General features: G+C 32.2%; 1 protein-coding gene across 1 annotated transcript; it reads left to right on the forward strand.

The window, feature by feature from the left end:
- The first annotated feature begins 8,185 nt into the window (after positions 1-8,185).
- On the forward strand, positions 8,186-21,584 carry LOC139517435 (uncharacterized). The gene is made up of 6 exons (XM_071308456.1): positions 8,186-8,525; positions 11,180-11,247; positions 15,308-15,539; positions 17,034-17,162; positions 17,575-17,681; positions 21,313-21,584. The coding sequence occupies exons 1-6, from the start codon at positions 8,293-8,295 to the stop codon at positions 21,393-21,395; spliced, it is 852 nt and encodes a 283-aa protein (XP_071164557.1). The 5' UTR covers positions 8,186-8,292; the 3' UTR covers positions 21,396-21,584.
- The last annotated feature ends 4,568 nt before the right edge of the window (positions 21,585-26,152 follow it).

Raw genomic sequence — 26,152 nt, forward strand, 5'->3', positions numbered from 1 at the left:
AACTTCAAAAATGACTATATCATTTGAAAGCAAACGTTAAAATATATTTTTCTTCAACAAAATGAATTACTTAAATTCAAAACTTTCTCTACTAAATTAACTTCTCTTCTCAAATCGTAACTGATCCGTAACTAAAAAATATACAATTAAGAATAAAACTTCAACAAAAAATCAAAAACAGTAACTTTGAAGTAAAAATCTTTTAAAACTGCTATCATAGCAATATTTACGAAAATATTCTCTCGATATTTTGTATAAAACAAATTCTTATTACAGAGTAATACTTCAACAAATCTATTTACAAAATACTTTTTCCGATCAACTGACACCCATTGATTACATTGTCAATATTTGTTTCCTTTTCTCACAAAAATTTCACTATCAATTTATACACATATTATTACTGTTAAACGAAATTACAATTAAACACATTGTTCTTTTAAAGAATTTAGTCCTTGAAATAGTTCTTGTCAAAATTAACATGGTTTTAAATGCCATAAAACATAATTTATTAATGTTCATAAAAAATACACAATTAGTCAGCACATGGCGGTGGTTTGGATTGTACCATCTTCTTTGTATGTTCATTTAGCTGTTCAAATGGAATCCACAACGCATTTTGTGCCGGTTCACCTTTAAATTGCACACGGTATTCAGTTTTTCCATTTATTTTACGTTGAGACAAAATTCTCTTAACTTTATAATAAGTGTCTGATTGGGTCGTAAATTCATCGGACGAGTTTGTATCTAAAGTGGAAAGTTGAAAACGAATAGGACGTTTTCTAGTTCGTGTTGAACGTCTGACAACCGGTTGAGTCTGTGGTAACGGTGGGAGAGCTTCTGTATGTTCTGAATCACTGTCTGTAGAAGGATCATCTGATTCACGGTTAATTTCGGCTGTATGAACGTTTGATAAAAAATAGTCTGACGGTTCGGGTGCACGAACATATGCAATTTTTAGTCTATCCAAATGTGTGTCATATTTAAGAATTTTGCCGGAAGATGGTTCTTTAAGATTCACAATGTGAGGTGATTTTATAGCGTTTACGATAAAGGGTCCACTGTATTTTGGTTGAAACTTTCGTCCTGGGCCACTCGGATCTTTAAGCATATATACATAGTCTCCAACAGATAAATACAACGGATTAGTCTTTTTGTTATATCGATCCATCATAAGTTCTCCTGATCGTTGTGCATTTGTACGAATTTCTTTTCTAATTATTTCTAACTTTTTGGCCTGTTTTTCTACATAGTCACGATAATCGTCAGGTAAAGTTGAGAAATCGGTTTGATGTGACAAACAAAGCGGAAATTTAGGTCTTGTTCCGTATATAATCTCATAAGGCGAATATTTTGTAGAGGAATTTATTGAGGCGTTCATTGAAAACGTAATGGCAGGTAGCACACTGTCCCATTGCGTTCCTTTTTGAATGTATGGAGTTAGTCTCTCTCGGCTAACGTTCGATGAGTTCTCTCACATGCTCCTAAACAATGATGTATCATACTGGGCGTAAAATTTTGACGAATTTCAAGCAATTTACAAACTTCCTTAGTACAGTTTGAAATGAACTCACTTCCATTGTCAGATATAATTGTATCACAAACACCAAATTGACAAAACATATCAAAAAGAGCATATGAAACTGTCATTGCGTCACAGTTTGGAATAGGCACATTATATACAAATTTACTGAACATATCTATAGCTGATAAAATGTGTGTATACGATCTTTGTGATGTCGGTAAAGGTCCATAGAGGTCAACTTGCCATATTTGAAATGGTCCAGAAGGTGTACGGTACGATATAATTCCAGTTTTAGTATGAGCTTTTGTCATTTTTCTAGATTGACAGTCATGACAGGATTTGACATATTCGGTTACAAGAGATGGCAATTTGTCGAAATAAAAATGCTCACTTATTAAATCTATAGTGTTTTGTATGCCTCCATGGCCTCCCATAGGCGAATCGTGAAAAATTTCCATAATTGGTCTTATGAGTATTTTCGGTAAAGCTAACTGATATTTTGGCTTGTGGTCTCTAGTTCGGTTGCACTTAGCATTTCGGTTGTGAAAAAGCAAATTATTCATCAGTAAATAATCTGCAGAACGTAGTATAAGCCGTCGTGCATCTCGTTGTAAATGTGGCAAAACTCCATTTTCAAGATAGTCAATAATTTGTCGTAAGTTAACATCATTTCGTTGCAATTCTTTCACACTGTCTGGACTAAAATCACTTCGCTTAAATAGTTCTATGCTTCGTTTTACAAGTTCGTCGTCACTTGAAACTATCGGAACAGGTTTATTTTCAATCGATGTATCGTCCTCTGTCGATATATCATTATCATTTAGACTTTCATTTGTAAGTTCATTGTCACTTTTTTCACCTAATAAAATTTTCTGCACTGCATTTACAGAAATGTCATTTAAATTGGAAGCATTTGTGAATTTCAACCATTCACGCTCGTGCAAGTTCAATGCGGAATTGCAATCTATTTCGTCGTTTAATTGTTCATCTTGTGTCTTAACTTTCAAAGGGTCAAATTCATGTAAAACATTGTCTTGAGTATCGCAATTATGAGCACTTTCATTCATCAAATAAGTTCCATCTATGGCTTCCAACGGTTTTAACATACTAATATTGTCTATGTTGTTTAGTGCAAAACATTGATCTTCAGTAATACATTCAATTTCCACCTTTGCTACGTCCTGAGCATCGGCGGAATGTTTACATTTTTGTTGCAACGTCGGTTTCAAAAGCGCAGTTGTATCTTCACACGGAGAATCGAAGTAGTATAAACGGCCGCGAAGGTTACAAATATGATGTTAATTCTCTTTTAATTGTTGAAATTATAATTCTTAAAATTTTAAATCAAAAGTTACCCACATCTAAAAATAAAGTTACGGACAGTCTGCTTAGTTTCGATCAAAAAGTTACGGACATCTTATGCATTTTTTAAAGTTGACCTTGCGCCTTAGTGAACTCTATATTAACAAATTTATGGTAATTGTTAGTCATTTCTTTATTCAATTATCCTATAAATATTTACATTCTGCATGAAAAACGTCGCAAAAGGTACATTTTGTATGAATTAAATATCAACGAGTTTAGAGTCCGCCATCTTGTAACTTAAGTTACTCACAGCCGTTTAAGCACAGTAATGATACTACAGCAGACCATGGAAGTAAATAAATCATTGACAAGCTGTCAATAAAATACTTCCATGAGCAGACAAAGAAAACAGTAAACAGCAAAAATTGTGAGCAAGACAAGGTTTACAAATAATTCAACATTGACAGGAAATTGTCCATAAATGACAATGTTGTCCCCTTTTTATGTGTTGGGCAAGAACTATAGAAGATATTGAAACAGCAGTTTACAACCAAAAAAATCATAAAAAGATCTCAAATTCAAGATCTCTTCAGTTCTTCATAGAAAAAAGTAATTGCCCTTGAATGACGATTTAATCATTCTCTGGGTCAAATTTAAAAAAAACTTGGCCACAATCATCATTGGGGTATATAGTTTTAAAAATGTGTCCGATGACCCAGTCAACCAACCAAGATGGCCGCCAAAGCTAAAAAAAGAACATAGGTGTAAAATGTAGATTTTGGCTTGTGTCTCTGAAAACCTGACATGGGGTTAATTGGTTGATGATCAGGTCTATCTGCCAATAATGTTCAAACAAATCGGATAGCACGTTGTCAGTGGGTTGCTACCCCTGAATTGGTAATTTAAAGAATTTTGCAGTTTTGGTTATTATCTTGAATTTTATGATAGAGATAAACTGTAAGCAGCACTACAGTTCAGCAAAGTAAGATCTACAAATAAGTCAGCATAACTTAAATGGTCAATTAACCTCTTAAGAAGTTATTGTCCTAAATACTAAATTTTTAACAATTTTTTGTAAATTTTTGTAATCGGACGACAATCTTCTCCTGTGAAACTACTTAGACAAATTTTACCAAACTTGGTCACAATCATTATTATGGTATCTAGCTTAAAAAATGTGTCCGATGACCCAGCCTGCCAACCAACATGGCCGCCATGGTTAAAAATAGAACATATGGGCAAAATGCTGTTCTTGGCTTATATCTCGGAAACTAAAGCATTTTTTGCCATGAGTGAACCTTGTCCTTTGACAGGGATAAAATTTTCATGAAGGGTTAAAATTGGCCCTAAATTTTTAACGTTTTTTAAATCGGGTCAAACAATTACAAATTTCAAATAGAAATACATGTGATAATTCTATTAAGACTAAAATATACTTTTTTGACACCTTGCTTTAAATTTTTTGAAGCTATGACCCTTTTAATAATATACATTATTTGAATTTTAGGTAAATTTTGGTCAATTTGGTTTAAAATTTTAACTGTGTTTTGCATAATTAACCTTGGCCGCCATCCACGATCCAAAAAGTTTTTATGTTGATGAATTTTATATCACATTTGGAATCTTTTGGTTACAAAACATTTTGGATCGGCTTAGGTGGCGGCCTAATTTTTCCTAAAGCTTTTAAGTCTGAAAATTTCCCAAAATCATCATATTTTGACAAAATGTCCAAGATGGGCCTAATTTGGAGAATATTATGTACTTTTATGAAAAGAACTAATTTTTTTGAGCATTAAGACTTTTGAAATAAACCAAGGATTTGTATAGTACTATACAAATCCTTGAATAAACCCATTTACGAACCAAATTGTGAACTTTTTGGTGTTTTATGATAAAGTTGGTATTTTGAGCCAAAAGTGAACCTTGTCCATTGACAGGGATAAAATGTTCGTCAGGTTAAAATTTATCTGTTCTAAAATTTTCAGACGAATCAGACAAGCTGTTGTTGGGTTGTTGCCCTTGAATTACTAATTATATTGAAATTTTGCAGTTTTTGGTTTTTATCTTGAATATTATCATAGATAAAGATAAACTGTAAACAGCAATAATTCTCAGCAGAGTAAGACCTACGAGTAAGTCAACATGACGAAAATGGCCCATTAACCCCATAAGGAGTGTTTGCCTTTTAAAGTCAAAACAATTTTTCGTAAATTTTTGTAAACTTTTACAAAAGTCATCTCCTGAAACAACTGAGACAAATTTAACCAAACTTGGCCACAATTAGCATTAGGGTATATTAGGGTATCTAGTTTAAACAAGAGGCTCTCAAGAGCCTGAATCACTCACCTGAATTTTTTTAGCCCAATTCATTCTCAATCACGATTTATATTTTTAAGTTATAATAGTGTTTTTTTTTTGTTTTTTTGGGTCATATATGCAACCAAAAACTGCAAAATCTCCTTAAAATTACCAATTTCATGGCAGCAACCCAACAATGGTTTGTTTGATTTGTCTGAAAAATTTAGGGCTGGTAGATTTTGACCTGTTTTTTTTACCCTATGTCAGATTTGCTCTAAATGGTTTAGTTTTTCAGATATAAACCAAAAACTGCATTTGACCCCAATGCTGTAATTTTACCCATGGCAGCCATGTTTGTTGATGGATCAAAACTTCGGATACAATGTATAAACCAGATACCCTAAGGAACATTCATATTAAGTTTGAAGGTATTTGGCCCTGTAGTTTCAGAGGAGAAGATTTTTGTAATAGTTTACGACGACAGACGACGAAATTACCAATTTAGTGGCAGCAACCCAACAATGATTTGTCTTAAAATTTCAGTGCTGGTAGATTTTGACCTGTTTAACATTTTTACCTCATGTCAGATTTGCTCTAAATGCTTTAGTTTTTTGAGATATAAGCCAAAAACTGCATTTGACCCATATGTTCTATTTTTAGCCATGGCAGCAATGTTGTATGGTGGACCAAAACTTCGGATACAATTTATAAACTAGATACCCTAATGAATATTCATTGAAAGTGTGAAGGTATATGGCCCAGTAGTTTCAGAGGAGAACATTTTTTAAATAATTTACTACGACGACGGACGGCACGTGATGGCATAAGCTCACATTGTGCCCTTCCGGCCCGGTGAGCTAAAATGTGTCTGATGACCCTGCCTGCCTATCAACATGACAGACATGGCTAAACATAGAATATACTAGGGGGTAAATGGAGTTTTTGACTTTTATCTCTGAAACTAAAGCAAACGTATAACGGATACATTATTATATGTATCAATTGTAAATAGAAGTATCGGGTGAGCGACAAAGGCTCCTTGGAGCCTCTAGTTTGTTATTTCTGTCATTTACTGATAAATGGACTTGTAATTAATCTAATATTTAAGTATGCTAAAAAATCCGAGTTTTTAAAATCTCAATAACCTTTATCAAACATTCATGGAATTACAGAAAACATTTACAGAAGATTTTCACAACCATCAGGATCAAACATTTGATTATTCTCTCTCCATTTTACTTACAGATGGACGTGGTTCTTTTAATTGCACCCAAGATTCAAGCCAATAAATATTAGAAGATGTGGTATGGTAGAGACAACTCTTCATCCAAGTAATAATTTGTAAAGTAAACCATTATAGGTCAAAGTACGGTCTTCAACACTTAGCCTAGGCTCATACCGAACCGCAAGCTATAAAGGGCTCAAAAATGACTTATGTAAAACTATTTAAACGGGAAAACCAACAGTCTAATCTATATAAAAACGAGAAACGAGAAACACTTATGAACCACATCAACAAACGACAACCGCTGAACATCAGGTTCCTGACTTTATATGACAGGTGCAAACAAATGCAGCGGGTTTAAACGTTTTTCTAAATAGATACCAACCCTTCACCTTACCTGAAACATCAGTGTAACATCACAAAATAGATAGACACATTATAAAATATCGATTGAAATGGCTTAACTCAATCAAAAGACATATTAACACAAGTGAACATACACTGAACGAATAAATTTGATCGATGACACACTGTAAATACAAAATCAATAAAATAAGGGTGAGATGTTTTAAAATTTCAGAAAGAAAACCCATAAGATATCTTTATATACTATATAAGAAATGTTATATACTATACTATATAAGATAAATAAGATATCTTCTATACTTTATAAGAAATGTTATATACTATACTATATAAGATAAATAAGATATCTTCTATACTTTATGAGAAATCTTCTATTCTTTATGAGATGTCTCTTAAAGTTTATAACATATCTCCTAAAGTTAATAAGATATCTTAGAAATATTTTTATATAAGATATCTTATGTACTTTATAAGATTCTTTCTGCTTTATAAGATATGTCATATAATTTATAAGATATCTTATAGAGAAAACTATATGAGATATCTTATAAACTAAAAAAGACATATCATAAACTATATAAGACATCTCATAAACTATAAAATATATCTCATAAAACTAATTAAGATATCTTATAAACTATATAAGATATCTTATAAACTATATAAGATATCTTATAAACTATATAAGATATCTTATAAACTATAAAAGATATCTTATAAACTATATAAGAAATCTTATAAACTATATAAGATATCTTATAAACTATATAAGATATCTTATGAACTATATAAGATATCTTATAAACTATATAAGATAGCTTATAAACTATATAAGAAATCTTATAAACTATATAAGATATCTTATGAACTATATAAGATATCTTATGAACTATATAAGATATCTTATGAACTATATAAGATATCTTGTATCTTACAAAGTTTATGAGATATCTTGAAGTTATAATAAATAGTAAAACGGCTTGCCATAAATAAATTCAAAAAAGCACGTTTGTTAACAATCACTGTTTTCCATCGCGTTTTTGCTGTGCCGAAGTTCTTACGAGAGGTCTCGTAGTTAAGGTCACCGCATACGGTAAAATATGGGCGAAATAGAGTATGAGAAGACAATAATCAGCTAAATACAGTACATTTTTGAAGATTTTGATAAGATAACGCATTTTATTTCACTATAAAGTCCACTTATATTTGTTTAAGCTATAGAAGCACTTAACCATTCAGTTAAGTATGAAATTAATCAGAACGATAGTTGTATATGTGAGTGTATGCGAGTGGGAGAGGAGGTTTTTTATTTTTACTTTATGTGATTACATGCTTGTTATGAGCGGCCTATGATTAGGAAATTAAATATCTTTATCTTTATCTTTATCTTGTAATATTCAAGTATTATATGACATTAAACAATTGAGTATAAATTATATATTATTTCCTTATGACATTATACAAAGGATTTAAACTGCACCAGAAATAACTAATAATTCAAATGATTTTATGTATCAGAACATAGTTTATATCATTACTATCTCTATTTGGACCATTCTATCTTGTAACACATATGTATATGTATGGACATCTGGGTTCTTTCGACGTTTCTGCATCTTGGGCCATTGAAAATTACCAGTTTTCATTTTCGTGGGTATTTTTGTTGATAATTGGGTTGTCTGTATTATGGAAGACCAAGAATATTGTGCAAAACAGAATATATCAAGAGGAGATAAGAATTCACAGAAAGAAAGCATTGGGACAGAGTGAAACAGCAGAATGGCTCAACTTTATTATAAATAGATGGTAAGAAATATTCAAAATATTGAAAAGGGGCGGATTCAAAACCTCTGTAACTGTGGGGATGAATCCAAGATTTCAGAGCTGTTTAATATATATATGTATATAAGCAATTATGGGATATGCTGTGGGGCCGAGGGGGTTCAGGTCTTTTAATCTTTTTTTGACTTATTATTATATAACCTGTAAACCCCATTTGTATACTATTATTTAGAAATTGAAACAAGAAAAGTACATTTTTATTGTATTATGTTATAAAAACAAAGAGTTATTTGAATCAGGAATAATTTAGAATTTTGGAAAATTGATGTATAATGTAAACTAACCCAATTAAGGAGGGTAGCCATGTATGCATTGCTAAGATGGCTAAGGGGGAAATTACTATATGTCTTTACACGAAAAAAGACCCCCACTATGGTTTCTGGGGAGGTATTTTTTCTAAGAACTCACTTTTATCGGATTTACAATGGAAGATTATGTTTGCTTGATTTTTATTTCTTCTTCTTCTTCTTCTTCTTCTTCTTCTTCTTCAAATTCGTGTATAAAGGGGAAGTAACTCTGAATATATTTTTTTATCTAATAAGGCTGAGTTTACGTTTTAGTTTGCATAAGAACTGTTTATCTAAAGATGTGTGTGATAGGAATGATAAACCGTTCTACTTTATCACCTATTATTGTCATCAAACGTACATACAAGAGAACTGACTAGTTTAATCTGGGACGAATAAACTTTTTTACAAATTGAAATAAGATAAAGGAAATCAATAAGGTTGAAGTTCAATTTGCAACCTATCCACGACTCCCCCCCCCTTCAACATACAACAAACGCATTCGGAATAAGATAAAGATTTGTTTTTAATATTAAATCCTTATAGAATAATAACATGCATATTATGCAACTGCCGTCGTCATAAAGTTACACAGGAACATATATATACTGTTCCCAGAGTTACACAAGAACTTACACAAAAGTTTCCAGAGAAGTTCTACATTCAATTCTATGTAATGTAAAAAAAGAAGATGTGGTATGATTGTCAATGAGACAATTCTCATCAAAATGCCAAATGACACAGAAATTAACAGCTATAGGTCACCGTACGGCCTTCAACAATGAGCAATCCCCACACCACAAAGTCAGCTATAAAATGCAATGTTAAACAATTTAAACGAGAAAACTAAAGGCCTAATCAATGTACCTAAAAATCAATGAAAAACAAATATGTAATACAGCAACAAATTACAACAACTGAATTTCCGGCTCCTGGTCTGGCACAGGCACATACATACAAAACTAGTTTACTGGTGTGTGAATTATTCCCATCATGACACGTGTACAGGGAATTAAAACAGAAGTACAGTTAGGAACACATTTAATGTGGGCAGGGGGCCCGCCACCCCCCCCCCCCCCCCTTTTTGAGAAAAAAAAATTGGTTGATTATATAGGAAATCACTGAAGCGTGACGGGAGCGCCCCCCTCTTATGCAGACAGTGGGCCCCACTTATGTAAATTTCTAAATCCGCCACTGGTGTGCACTCATATAAATCATTTTTATCGAGCCTTCGACTTTAGTCGAAAAAGCGAGACTAAGCGATCCTACATTCCGTCGTCGTCGGCGTCCACAAATATTCACTCTGTGGTTAAAGTTTTTGAAATTTTAATAACTTTTTTTAAACTATACTGAATTTCTACCAAACTTGGACTGAAGCTTGTTTATGATCATAAGAAAGTATCCAGAAGTCAATTTTGTAAAAATAAAATTCCATTTTTTCCGTATTTTACTTATAAATGGACTTAGTTTTTTCTGCGAGGAAACATTACATTCACTCTGTGGTTAAAGTTTTTAAAATTTTAATAACTTTCATAAACTATCCTTGATTTGTACCAAACTTGGACAGAAGATTGTTTATGATCATAAGATAGTATCAAGAAGAAAATTTTGTAAAAATAAATTTCCACTTTTCCGTATTTTACTTATAAATGGACTTAGTTTTTTCTGCGAGGAAACATTACATTCACTCTGTGGTTAAAGTTTTTAAAATTTTAATAACTTTCATAAACTATCCTTGATTTGTACCAAACTTGGACAGAAGCTTGTTTATGATCATAAGATAGTATCAAGAAGAAAATTTTGTAAAAATAAATTTCCACTTTTCCGTATTTTACTTATAAATGGACTTATTTTTTTTGCCAGAAACAAAACATTCACTCTGTGGTTTAAGTTTTTAAAATTTTTATAATGTTCTTAAACTATCCTGAATTTCTACCAAACTTAGACAAAAGCTTGTTTCTGATCATAAGATATTATTCAGAAGTAAATTTTGTAAAAAAAAAATCACTTTTTCCGTATTTTACTTATAAATGGACTTAGTTTTTCTTCCAGTACAACATTACATACAGTCTGCAGTTAAAGTTTATAAAACATTTATTAGATTCATAAACTATCCTGGATTTTTTTACCAAACTTGGAAGCTTCTTTCAATCAAAAGACAGTATCGAGAGGGAAATGTTTATTGATGTTTTTCCTCATTTTTGTTGAGTCTGCGATTAACAGCAAAAGTAGGCGAGACACTGGGTTCCGTGGAACCCTTATGAATTTTTATTCAAGAGTTCCATATTTGAAATGCATTTGTGTACTAGTTAATCTATATTATACTTGTAGGTGGGTGTTTAATGCTGATGCTATTGAAAAAGAAGTAAAGAGAAAACTTGACCACATATTATATGCGAGTAAGCCTTTTGTTTTAGGTAACATCAATTATTTCAGATAGGGATTACAATCAGGCGGCGGCGACGTCGACGGCGTAAACTTATACCCTAGTCCCACTAGGCCCCGATCGCAAGTTACGATCTGTGAAAAAAATGCAAATTTTGATGATCGTAGTGCGATCGTGTAGATCGCAGTAAGGTCGTATCACGGTCGTGGTGAGGTCTGCAAGATCGTGAAGAGCGTGGCCAACTTTGAACATGTTCAAAACAATCGTGGTGCGGTCGTGGCGAAATCAGGTCGTAGTAGAAGCGTAGTGAGAGCGCACTAAGATCGTAGTAAGATCGCATAGGTCGCTGTACAATCGTAGCGAGAGCGTAGCGAAAGCGTGATTCTATTCGGAGAGACTGCGCTACGATCGTACAGCGACGTTATCACGACCTCACTACGACCATCACGTTCTCACTGCGACCCAACTACGCTTCCACTACGACTATACCACGCTGTTCACGACCATAGTACGAGTCTAGCACGCCCTTGCCGTCCTCATCGCGCTCTTCTTACGACCTGACTACGTTCACACTACGACCATCATTCTCATTGTCATTTTCACATAAAAATATATAAAAAAAGCTCCCTAGATTTTGTTTGTTTGAATGTAATTATCCATTTGCTCTAACGGCTCAACCATGCTTCTCATTTTTATATAGATTAGACCGTTGGTTTTCCCGTTTAAATGGTTTAACACTAGTAATATTTTGGGTCCTTTATAACGTGCTGATTGATGTGAGCCAAGGCTCCGTGTTGAAGGCCGTACCTTGGCCTATAACGGTTTACTTTTATAAATTGTTACTTGGATGGAGAGTTGTCTCATTGGCACTCATTCCACATCTTCCTATATATATATATTGATACATCTATGTCATCTCTGCTATCGTTCACTAAAATATCGTCATTGAGCTTCATGGACCAGCAATAGGTTGTAATTTAGGTTGGATTGGTCGGTCCGACATCTCTGCTTGATCAGGATTCGTTACCTTGCTCCCTCTGCCTCTACATCAACTCCTACCACCATGCCCACGTGTTCTGGTAGATTTTGGTGGCATGACTACTGTTTCCGAGAAATCTACGATTTAATCAGAAATAGAAGGAATTGAACTGTATTGATATGGAACACGATGTTGATGTTATTGCTGAGAACGTAGTAAGATCGCGCTATGAACGTAGTATAATCGTGGTAAGAACGTGTAATAATCGCAGTAAGATCGTGTTGCAATCGGATAACTCGTGGTATGGTCGTAGTGAGAACGTGAAAGCGTAGAAAGATCTTAATAAGCGTAGTGAGGTCGCAGAATAATCGCGGTGAGAACGTGGTATAATCGTAGCGGGGTCTTTGTAGAAGCGTAGAGAAAACGTAGTAGCATCGTGAAAGCAACGAAAATTTACATTTTCATGCCGCTCATACCGCGACCTCACCACGATCTAAATTTATTTTAGATCGCGGTGAGCGTGGTGCGATCGTGGTCTAGTGGGACTGGGGCTTAAATGTAAACTAAATGTATAATGTTAGAAGCTACCTAAGACCTTCTGTTACTGACTTAATGTCTATCATATGTTGATTTTCTTTGATCTCATTTTCATGGTTAAGTTATTGTTAGAAAAACAATTATTTCAAAAAGTGAAATACTAACTTATTAAGATGATAAACATTTTAGCAAAATGTTTTACTAATGATACTGACGATCCACCACAATTTAATATAACAGAACCATACAAATACACATAAAAAGATGTGGTATGATTGCCAACGAGACAATTCTCCTCAAGAGACCAAAATGACACAAAAATTACTACAGTTCACCGTACAGCCTTCAACAATGAGCAAAGCTCATACCGCATAGTCAGCTATAAAAAGCCCCAAAATGACAATGTAAAACAATTCAAACGAGAAATCTAACAACCTTATTCATTTACAAAAAAAACAAATATGTAACATAAAACCAAACGACCACTGAATTACAGGCTCCTTATACCATGCTCTCAGATATCATCTTCCATAATGGCATTTAAGAAAAAATACATGACAAAATTAACTTTTTATGTGTTGCTCTCCTAGCTACAAAATGTATCCAAAATATCCAAAATCAAAGATGGGGAACATATTCTATAATAATAATATGGTAAATATTGCAATTAGTGTCTCAGTTAACACAGTAAATAACACCATATACGAAAAGCATAGAACTCCTTTTGTCAAATAAAACGCTGTCAAACATCCACACATATTATCCACACTCATCTGTATCCACACTTGTTAAGATGATAAATATACTTGGTATATGGGTTCCTTCCCAGGCCTACATATCCGTCAGTTAGAGCCACCTGCGCGTGACCTCGGCCTCATTTCATGGACCAGTGGACAATGTCAAGTGAAGTCTGTATTTCAGATCATATTAGCAGAAGGTCAAATTTATGTGATGTATTGAACAATGTTTTGTTTTTTGTGGTTTGGTCTCTTTCTCACATGCACTTAATTTTGTTATTTTATCATTGTAAGGTGTACATCTATATGTATGACTGGCAGGTTTCATCTGACCCAGATCTCATTTTCATGGTCGTTGGGCATTGTATTGTTTTGTGATTTGGTCTATTTTCCACATACTATAAGCAGCAGGTCAAATTGACTTGGTGTATGGAATAATTATTAGGTGTTCGTGTATATCTTGCAGGTTTCATATGACCGTGACCTCATTTTCATGATTCACAGGTCGCGGTCTTTGTGGTTTTTGTCGATGATCATAAGAAAGTATCCAGAAGTAAATTTTGTAAAAATAAAATTCTATTTTTCCGTATTTTACTTATAAATGGACTTAGTTTTTCTGCGAGGAAACATTACATTCACTCTGTGGTTTAAGTTTTTAAAATTTTTATAATGTTCTTAAACTATCCTGGATTTCTACCAAACTTGGACAAAAGCTTGTTTCTGATCATAAGATATTATGCAGAAGTAAATTTTGTAAAAAAAAAATCCACTTTTTCCGTATTTTACTTATAAATGGACTTAGTTTTTCTTCCAGTTAACATTACATACAGTCTGCAGTTAAAGTTTATAAAACATTTATTAGATTCATAAACTATCCTGGATTTTTACCAAACTTGGAAGCTTCTTTCAATCAAAAAACAGTATCGAGAGGGAAATGTTTATTGATGTTTTTCCTCATTTTTGTTGAGTCTGCGATTAACAGCAAAAGTAGGCGAGACACTGGGTTCCACGGAACCCTTACGAATTTTTTTCAATTTATCAGTAACTAAACGCAATATATTTGGTATATTGAATGATTGAAAGGTTTACATGTCTGTAAGGCAGGGTTCATTACCTTGATCTCACTTTTATGGTTTACTGGTCAATGTTAAGATTTTGTGTTTTTATTTGTTTCTCATGTATAATTAGCGTTAGAACCACTTTATTTGGTGTCATGGAATGATTGTAAGATATACCTGTCTGTCTGGCATTGTTCAGCTGACCGTGACTTCATTTTTATGGATCGTTAATCGTGTAAAGTTTATGTGATCCTTCTAGTAAAACCTTAAATTTATATTACAGACTTCCCATATTAATTCAATCATTTTAAAGTATCACCGGAAAGACATTTCAGCGTGTGCACTCTTGATGCGTTATATATTTGTTATTATTTTAAGTTGCATATTTTTTGTTTTTCTTTTGGTCAACGTAGCATTTTAAAGAATGAGTATGAGTTCGGTCATATGATAATAGTTCTTTTTACTAGAGACCAACGTAATTTGTTTTTCATAACGGTTATAAGTTCTTATTCCTTTTATGCTGAATCTCATGTTTTAAGTTCAGTGAAATTGAATTGAGAAGTATTTTAATCATTGTTTTTGATAGGTAAAATAACATAAAATTAAAATACACAATCTCTTATAATAAGTTGTGGAAAAGATTGCATACAAGTTATGTAATTCCGCAATATTATCGTAAAAAATGTTGTTTTTAGATTTTTTTAATTTGTTTATGATAATATTTTAAAGATAAACTTCATTATAAAGAATCATATTTTACAGATAATCTTAATTTAGAAGTCTTCACTTTTGGTGATCACACTCCCTCCATTAAATATGTCAGAACCTTCGAGTACGTGGACGAAGTCCAAAACCCAGCTACATGGCGTAATATCAATAAGACACCCGAAGGACTTGGCAAACTGTCATCATATCAAATTGGTTGTGAAGTGGATACACAGAATCTATTTGACCAGTTCAAAATGGTTTTTGTTGCTAGAGTGGGCATAGGAATGTAAGAACAAGTTTATTTAAATTATCGTGTTGAATATTGCATTTTTTATAGTGTATCCAATTGACGAGATACATTTTTTTGCTCACTGTGTCCTTAGGGCCAGTGTACGTTAGCTGTAAATTTGTTATTATTTGGCATCCGTAGTCTGTTGTCAATTCGCGTTTACAAATTCTTTCCCTCTCATACTCAGGACTACTGGGCCATTGAAACAGGACTCAGTCGCAGCAATAATTGTAGAGAATCCTGTTTTAAAATTATCATGCCTTCAATCCGTCTAAAGATGTAACAAAGGAGTGAATACAAGTACATCTAATACATTCTATCTTACAGCTAGAACATATCTGACTGGGGGGGGAAAAAAATCATAATTTCTACCAAAACTGATAGACAACACTTCGTATGAGTTATAGGCTTTTAACGACGATTTTTAACACTATTTTGCATTAATAAAAGTCTTTACCTTGAAAAGTGACTACGGTAGATCGAGAGCAACTGAATGATAGCAACTTACAATAATACCAAGTAGAAATTCAAATGTTACTTTCATCATATAAGTATAAATCGTTTTTCACTTAAAATGAATTTACCCAGATTTCGTATTTTTATGACCGTCGAAGTTCCAGTAAAATTACAAAAGAATGTTAATAAATCAAACAAAGAGCTGGTATAAAGCAAAAAATATTGAATATGTAAGATATCGCAGCAACGACGATGCTTTAATTTAATCAATTATTTTTTTTATTTTTAGCTTGAAAACTATATTGAAAAGAGAGAAAATTTAAAAGCTAAATTCACCAGCAAGACAAAATCAACTAATAATTGATCAAAACTGACATGCCCTTGGATGACATTTTTTGGAAAAACTGTACACAAATGTTCTTGTTTAAAATGTCTGGTTTGCGATACAGCTTCTTTTAGGAGATCTAAATAGTTTGAATACACACAACTGCTGAAGTAAATAAGCCTTAGAGTTCTCAAGATAAACGTTTGATTTTTCAAACTTTGTCACATATTTAATCACTCCCATCTTGCCTACTTGCACCTTTTATTTAGGCGAATGTCTTTTAAAAGGCAAGGTTAATATATTAAGAAGAGATGGTTTTCTAAACTGATCTGCAGAGGTTGCTGTCTATCAGATACCTCAACCACGATGATGACTGAAGCTTTGGCATGGTACATAAAAAAACTAAATGAAACTTATTCCACTAGTTCTTAAACAAAATAAAATAAAATAAAATAGGACGTTTACTTAGTTTAGGGACAGTTGTATCTACATCAAACAGAACCTGTATTCCATAAAATAATAAATGTGTCTTTGACAAAAAATGTTTGTAATTGCATTTAAAAGAATTATTAAAATGAAAAAAAAATATCCAATGACATAACTAAATCATTTTTTTTGTAGTATATTTTGCTGCTATAATTCTCAACTGAATCTAGTATATACATATATATATCAGATTTAGTTGAGAATGTATATATATTTATTTACAGGGCCAGTTTAGGGTTTAATATAGCAGTTGAACAGCTGAAAATGTCTGGAATTCTACAGGTTGTTTTACACATGTCAAAAGACATTCCATTCCCTCACATATTAAAAGCTAGTTTGTCATTCATTGATAAGTAAGTATAAACATTAGTTATTGTCATAGTACCCCCCTACCAAACGAAAAGGTAAACTGTTTTATCCCTGTTACGAAATATGTTTTGTTCCTTTAAGACAAGTCCCTTTTCAATTTAATAATTTTCTAAATTTTTTTGTACAGAATAATGAAAAAATATTAGTAAAGAAAGACAATTTATTCTTGCAAGTCTAGCTTTCTTATGCAGTAACCTTTGACAATGGTACAACCTGTAAATGCTTCTATTTTGATTTCTATATTTTTAGTTTTGTTTTTAAATGGTGAGAAAAGGGGAACAAGCATATTATCTTGAGTTATTCATATAATTGAAGAAAAAAATTGTTTCAGATTTAAAATATGTAGTGTTTTTTTTTTTAAATTTATTTTTAACTGTACCCTTTACCTTTGTACAGACCCGAAGTGCAGTTTGAACTTAAAGTTCTAAACAACACAGTCAACCTTACATCGATACCAGTGTTAGAGAATTGGATATATGATAAAGTGGCTGAAATAACTAAAGGTGCATGTAACTCTTATGCTAAATTTTATTTATATATTGAAGATTCCAATAATAATAAATCCATTAGTCTGCGTTTAGTATGCATGGATATATCGAGAGTTATATCACGCTTTTGTTTACAAAATATGAAAAATAAAATTGAGAAAGGAAATGGAGAATGTGTCAAAGCGACAACAACCCGACCATAGAGCAGACAACAGCCGAGGGCCACATACGCAACTATTATCAGCACCCGCAGTGCGCATGCGCTAAATTTGATCGCAATCGATATCGATAAATTTACTATAGATTATTAAAGGAAATATTGAATTTTGGTTAGCTGACAGTAAACAAAAATAAATGTCTTTTTCATTGGCATCACATTAGAAAATACATTTTCTTAGCTTTCTAATGACATATTTTATAATTGAATCGGGATAGCAGAAGTTACGGCCATTTTCATTTTAAAAAAAGTGGTTCATTCCCTATTACTTCATACAATTCAAAATCAAAAACGTTTGCAAAGGAGTTTTCATATATGATTACATCTTTCACTATTTTTAGAAATAAATTCATTGGCATAAATATATATTCTTTGCTTTATAATCTTTCCAATGATATATATTTGATATTTTAGAAAATTTAATGAATCGGGGCCTTTTTTATCCAAAACTGGAGTTGTTGTCATTGTTTGAAGATTGCGAGAAAAATTCTAAGTCCATGGAAGTATTATATTGATATAGTACTTCCATGGTCCTACCAAGTAAATCGCTCGATCACAAGTCACAAAACAAAGTTTAATCTTTTTGCACATAAAATATTTATACATTTAATACAATGTTTTATATCATGAATTTAAAAATTCAGTAAATAAAGTAAAAGAAGTGTAACTTTTAATTTAAAAGAATTTTTTTGTCCAGCCGTCAGTTTTCTTTATTTTTGATAATATAAAATCTTTCACTACTACATTAACTCAGACTTTAAATTTGGATGTTTTTCGTGAAGCGTACTAAAAAAAATTGAAATCCCATCTAAAATGATTTTTTTTTGCAATTTTCTTACATATCTTTTTAAAAGTTTTTTTAAATAATTAGGCGGCCGTAACTAAACAATGTTGATACTTAAACATGCTCATCTGATTTACATAGAAGTAATAGATACATATTTTATATATATTATTTTCATGTTCTAAAAAGATCAATTAGTTTTGATGAAACAGGAAAAGTGTCATTATCTTAAATTTTTCAGATGCAGTAACACTTTCAGAAGATCTTTTGTAGTAGATGGATTTGGAATGAAATCTTAAACGTCAAATTTTCTTTCATCAATTTTATACCTTTTCACTGCTTTTGATTGGCAATATGAATCGCTGTACTATTTTACATGACATGTGATGTATACGGTAAACGGACAGAAAGTCACAGGACAAAAAGTCACAGGACATAAAGTCACAAATTTGGTAGGACAAAAAGTCACAAATTTGGTAGGACAAAAAGTCACAAATAATATGTTGACAATTTTTTTTTAATATATAAGAGAAATATCTTGAAATATTTCCTTTTTAATACATATACAGCTGTATTCATATTAAAAAGTTTAAGCAATGTGTTATTATATTTGAAAAATGAAGATTTATTTAATTGTAATCATGCAAAAGGAAGATTTCTGGGCACCATGAAGCAATTTAAGTGCCAAGTCACTCTGACATTTTGTTTTTTAAACAATTATTTATTCATCTTTGACATTTTTTTGATAAATTTTGTTAACCAAGTTGGTTTATATACAATAGTTCAAGAAAAATACAAAACTATTTTTGTAAAATAAGCTTTTTTTATTCAAAGAAAATAATCAGAAAAAATGAATTGTGACTTTTTGTCCTGTGACTTTTTGTCCGTAACTTTTTGTCTGTGACTTTTTGTCCTGTGACTTTCTGTCCTACATTCGATGTATACTAGTCTATTGCTTGTTTGATGTACATTTTCCTTTTATCATTTTAACTGTTACTGAGAAAAATAAATCGCATAGAACAAAATAAAATTAATTTTAATTTGTCTCTCTCCTTTCAGAAGTTTCTATCGGGAAGTATATTTAATTTTATACTTGAACATTTATGTAAAATTTGCATTTTATTTTAATTATTGTTCTGTTAAGGTAAAGTTTACGGAGAGCTGTCTCATTGGAACTCATACAACTCATCCCCTGAAATCTTCTTGCATTTATATTGTATATGTTTTTGTATCGAATGAATGAGATAGTTGGAATCGTTAAAATTTAATATTATACATGCAAACAGATGCCTGCGACCCCTGTTGTTTCGATTAGCATGTTTTCTAAAGATATCCGTGTGAAGTTCACAAATTTCATCATTCATTTGATCACCTGTTGTGAATTTCAGATAACACTGTCAAGTTCAGTCAAATCCGAGGTTTAAAATTTCCTATACATATCAGTAATATTATTTTCCGGGTAGGGTATCCCCCCTTTTTTTTTATATATATTATACTCGGAACATTATTGTAAACACTTTTTCTGTGGGACTTTCTTTACGGTTTTAGGAAAATTTGAGAATATCAGTATATAAATTCATTAGTATGTGCTTCGATTGGCTTATATCTATATAAAAAAAAGTAATCTAAGACTATATCATTATTGTAAGTGAGAGAACTTTCCATCCATCAACGAACATTTGAAGCGTGTATAAATATTGTTGAAACTGAGAAATATGTATTGATATAGTGTCCATTCTAAGATCACCTGCAAACTGATCTTTTATAGAAAAACTTTGTCACTTCGGAACATCCAAACTTTAGAAAAACAATCCAATTTGAAAAATGGTCTATTGTTTTATAGGTAGCCAGTTGATGTACTGTAGCGTGTTTTCCATTGTGATTTATAAACAAACTGCATCGTCGCGGGCAAAAGTACTATTAAACTGCATCGTCGCGGGCAAACGTACAATTAAGCATTTAGTGTTGAAGGCCAATTTTTCTCTCAGAAATCATGGCTGAAAAATTAGAGCAAATATTAATAAACAAACAATTCTGGGAGGTAACTGAAAATAAGAGTAAAATCAGAGACTGAATTTATTCTTTTAGTAAAAAAGCAAAATGTTGCAATGAGTTTGTGTTTGTGTATGTATATTCAAATTCTACGCTGTCTCATATTCGGGTTTACGTCGAAAGATATATATATATATGTTTGGTAATCATGATCTCATATTTGTCCTTTTTCGACTTTTTATTTTGTATGCATGGTTTGATATTCGGTAAAATCGAATTGTATATCTTTCGGGAAATAAAGTCAGTTTATAATCTTTATACAACTCGTATTCATGCCGCGGAACCTAGCATGCTACAGTGTCATATATTTATAATATTGTTTACTTAGGGTAGTCAAATTATTTACGAGTGTCAACATTGTCTTTACAAACTCAGCATGTTGTCTTGATAAGATATCACACACAGAAAAGACTGATCAGACGGATAAGAAATCAAAATCATGCGCGATAACTCGTACTGGCTTACACTGAGGACAATAGTTGGCCATGACCAATGGGTCTTCAATGTAGCGAGAAACTCCCGCACCCGTAGGTGTCCAAGCATTTCATATTAGAATACTAGTAGTAAATTATACATTGAACTTTACCTTTCAGACATGGTATATCCTGGAGAGTTATCTGTATCTTGTGCTGTTGAACAGTTACACGTGTGTCAGTCGTGTTGTCGAGAGAAATGATCGTGAAAGAATAACTAGCGTTGGTCAAGCATTTTTACTTCAAAAATCTATGAATCAATCTGCTGTAGTTTCAAAAGTTGGATAAATCAAAGTACTGAAGTACTGAACATCGGATGACCGCAAGTTCTATGAATCAATCTGCTGTAATTTCAAAAGTTGGAAAAATCAAAGTACTGAAGTACTGAACATCGGATGACCGCAAGCTCTTGTGGATGGCCACAAGCACTTGTCTCAGAAAAAAATCGCATCTCTATGCCTGAAAGTGTATATATTAATATTTGTATATTACAGTTACATGTATACATAATTTTCATCCATTTGTATATCATCATATTCTACTATATTAATAATAGTGCAGTGCAAGTGCATGGTGGACACTCTTCTGTAATAATTAGATTTTTCTAATAGATTGGATTTGAGTAGGCATTCATATTTTCTTGCCAAACGTTCAATGTCCTATTCAGAGTTATCGGTATTTGAGAGAGAGAAAAGACCAATAACTCTGCATTGGAGATTGCAAACGTTCTTGAGATATTCTTCCGCATGCGTTTACACACTTTCTGTACGTGTACATAGATATTAAAGATTTTTAACTTATATAATTTTATATATATTTCTAACGACAAAGTGTTTTCATATTATTAAGTTATGTTCGAGTATCCATTGAAAAAGTTAATTTATAACAAGCGATAATGAATGTTATTTTACACTCGATAATATCCGCGTATTTATCATGTTTGTAGATCGGTTATTATCCCAACACGAAAGTTACGTAATTGAAATCAAGGCGACAGCAATACACCGGAATGCCCTCTCACGGTCATCCGATGTAAAAATGATGTCTATCAATGATTCAATAATAAAACTGTGCACTTAATAAATGGAAAAAAAATGCAGTACTTTTAAGAAAATACAAAAGGCGACACACAATTAAGAAAAATCACGTTTTGTAACTATATTAGTCACATTCCAATACTAGTATATCATGATTTATATAAAACTTAATCTTAAAAAGTTGGACAGTCAAGCAAAATATATTTATGTTATTACTTGAAACAGTTCATATAATTTAAAAAAAATTATTTTTGTTGATTTTTTTTTTTATCAAAATTGATCTTGAAAGATCATTGAACGCATTATTTGGATCGTTAAAGACAAGACGTGACCAGACTTAATGATAAGAAAACAGGAATTGTGTAATTACGTAAGAACGTAAATCATGGCGGCTTTAATTTTTGTTTAATATATGCGAAAGCAAATTTACAGATCTAACATTGTTGGGTTGATGTTTAGACGAGTTGTATATATATATATATATATATATATATATATATATATATATATATATACAGAGAGAGAGAGAGAGAGAGAGAGAGAGAGAGAGAGAGAGAGAGAGAGAGAGAGAGAGAGAGAGAGATTCTATCACTGCATAGAGAGAGAGAGAGAGAGAGAGAGAGAGAGATTCTATCACTGCATAGAGAGAGAGAGAGAGAGAGAGAGAGAGAGAGAGAGAGAGATTCTATCACTGCATCGAGTGTGATACGATATTTATCCACTAGAGACTGTTAAATTTTCAAACTTAAAACGCGAGGCTCACCCCAACAATATTGGTTGCAAATTTTTTTGTTCTTCTCTCGCCGGGATTCAAACTTATGCTACTGTGACTGCATCTTATACTAATATTCAGGATCCTTCACAATATATAATTCAGCTGATCTGTAACTATTCCATCTACATGCCTTATATATCATATACTGTGTTATGACGCTAGATAAAAACTGATGAGGAAAGGTTACAACCGGTCACCGACAGCTCTTTTTTAAGACTTAGAGCCTAGGTGGTCGAGTGGTCTAGCGTGTCGGTCACAGTGCAATATGATTTGGTGCCACGATATCTCAGTAGCATGAGTTCGAATCCCGACGAGAAAAGAAGATATATAACTATGCATAAAAAGCAATGGGCATCAGATGAGACAATATTAACTTTTCAAACAAAATAAAACTTATGCAGAACGGACAAACACCCTTATATTGTTATATTGACAAGAGTGCACACGCTGAAATGTCTCGCCTTCTTTACTTTTCATTGATATTATGTTGATAGTCCTAAATATAAAGCTTTACTACAACTATCACATAAACTTAAGAAATAGAGGTCAAGGTCATATAAACCAAACAAGAAACACAATAGATATAGGAAGATGTGGTGTGAGTGCCAATGAGACAACTCTCTACCCAAATAACAATTTATTAAAGTAAACCATTATAGGTCAATGTACGGCCTTCAACACGGAGTATTGGCTCACACCGAACAAAAAGCTATAAAGGGCCCCATAATTACTAGTGTAAAACCATTCAAACGGGAAAACCAACTTTACAATCATTCAATACACTAAATATAGTTGACCTATTGCTTATAGTTTCTAAGAAACAGACTAACCAAGAAAACTAAACATTGACCAATGAACCGTGAAAATTAGGTCAAGGTCAAATAGAACATGCGAGACTGACATGTACATCATAAAATATTGCCATACACCAATTATAGTTGACCAATTACATGAGTATTAGAAAAAAAGACAAAAACTCAAAAACTTAATCTTGACCACTGAACCATGAAAATGAGTTCAAGGTCAGATGACACCTTGCAAGCTAGACATGAACACCTAACAATCATTATATACACCAACTATAGTAGACCTATTACATACAGTATAAGAAAAACAAGCAAACACAAATACGTAACTATATCCACTGAACCATGAAACCTTGGTCAAGGTCAGACGTAATCTGTCAGTTGGACATGTACACCTTACAGTCCTTCCATACACCAAATATACTAGACCAATTGCTTATAGTATCTGAGAAATGGACTAGACCATCAAAACTTAACCTTGTTCACTGATCCATGAAATGAGGTCGAGGTCAAGTGAGATGAGGATCTTGCAAGGTACGCACATACCAAATATAGTTATCCTACCACTCATAATAAGAGATAAATTAACATTACAAAAAAAAACCCTTTTATTTCAAGTAGTCACTGAACCATGAAAATGAGGCCAAGGACAATGGACATGTGACAAGCGGAAACTTCGTAACATGACGCATTTATATACACCGCCGGATCACTATCCCTAAGCTTTCTACGACAAAAGTCACGGGCTTGACAAAATCTAGTCGGTGTGATATTATAAAAAAAAAATCCAATCCAATGGCATTGAACCATTATAGCCCTTTGACAAACAAAAGTGAAGTGGTATAAGTCAAGTAAATCCAATCTGTTGATATACTGATTAAAAACATAAATAATCACTTGTTTAAAGGAAGGTTCGAGTTTTTTCTTGGATTTTTTGCAATAACGTATTATGCGGCAACAGATCTTTCATGATCCTTTTCACGATAATTCATTTGCGGTAACCGATTTGTCACGATCCGTATCATATTTTTTTTAAGTTTCTGAATAAATAACTTTCAGAACAATAATATTGAACTATATTTCGAGAAGAAAGGAAGTTTATGCATTAACAATTTGAAAAAAAATCATGTCAGAGTGGTTTACAATTTTTTTTATTTTTTTTATTTCGAAGAGCAATCTGCCTTTTTTAGTTTTGTAAACACTGTGTAGGCCTATATATAAGCATTGATTTTTCTCGGCAAGCAATTAGAATATTGAACCCGGCCATTTTGACAGACATATTTGCTTTTCCAATATTTTTCACAATAAGTTAATTAAATACGATTATTTACTGACAAATCATGTGTCGTCTCGATAATATTTCATCCACGATCCTATACAAGATCTTTCACGATCTGATCATCATCGTCGTCAGTTAATTTTTCGCGATCATTTCTCTCGATAATCCGAATGACACCAACCGGATAGAATCAGAGCACTGAAATAAGGTATACATTTTGTAGTTTGATTAATGAATGTATTTCATCATATTCAACAGAAATCAGCAAATTGTTAGACCATGCTTATCTAACCAACAATGCATAGTAATCTATTAAACAATGATTTTTTTTGTAGTACAATTGTAAGCACAAGCACATAGAAAGAAAAAAAAAATATTACAGTCATTGAATTTCCTTAAAATAGATCGGAAAGTAGCTCTTTACATCGTTTCCGTTTAATAACTTTTGAACCGTTACGCCAATCCTTTTTAATCCAATGTTTTCTTACTGATGACTAAATGGAAGACAAGTTCAATTTTAATAATTTTTCCCTTTTATATTCAGGAGTTATTGACCATGATAGAAAACGACACTTCATGATGTCATTTGATTTCTAAAACAAATACAGAAAATTGTGCTGTTAGTTTGAGACCTCATTACTTGTTTTAGTTTGTTTGGGTTTTTTATCTTTTGATGTGTTTTTTTTTGTCTTTGTTTTGTATTCATATTAATGTATGTATATTATGATATTTAATTTGTCTCAAGATCTCGAAACTTTGTAGAATTAAGTGAATTAATTTTGTTCATTTATCAGCAAATAATGTTAATTGTGTAAATATTTCACCTAAATAAGGTTCACGATTGCATTTTTTTTTTTATTTAGAAAGCAACTTATTTCTATGTTTAATGGATGTATTGCACTGTAGGTATAGTGTCCGGTTAGGATCATGGCCGTTTTTCGAGTGAATCGGTCCACTTTTTTCGAGTGTGGATCGTGTTTTTTTATAGTGTAGATCTTTTTTTTTTAAGTGTAGATCTTTTTTTTTTAAAGTGTAGATCTTTTTTTTTTATAATGTAGATCTT

This window comes from Mytilus edulis, chromosome 3, assembly GCF_963676685.1.
Source record: "Mytilus edulis chromosome 3, xbMytEdul2.2, whole genome shotgun sequence".
NCBI classification, from domain to species: Eukaryota; Metazoa; Mollusca; class Bivalvia; order Mytilida; family Mytilidae; genus Mytilus; species Mytilus edulis.

Coding starts and splice junctions, on each gene's coding strand:
- LOC139517435 (XM_071308456.1), top strand. CDS start 8,293: ATGTATATGTATGGACATCTGGGTTCTTTCGACGTTTCTGCATCTTGG. Junction 15,540..17,033: donor GCTAGAGTGGGCATAGGAAT/GTAAGAACAAGT, acceptor ATTTATTTACAG/GGCCAGTTTAGGGTTTAATA. Junction 17,682..21,312: donor AGTGGCTGAAATAACTAAAG/GTGCATGTAACT, acceptor TTTACCTTTCAG/ACATGGTATATCCTGGAGAG.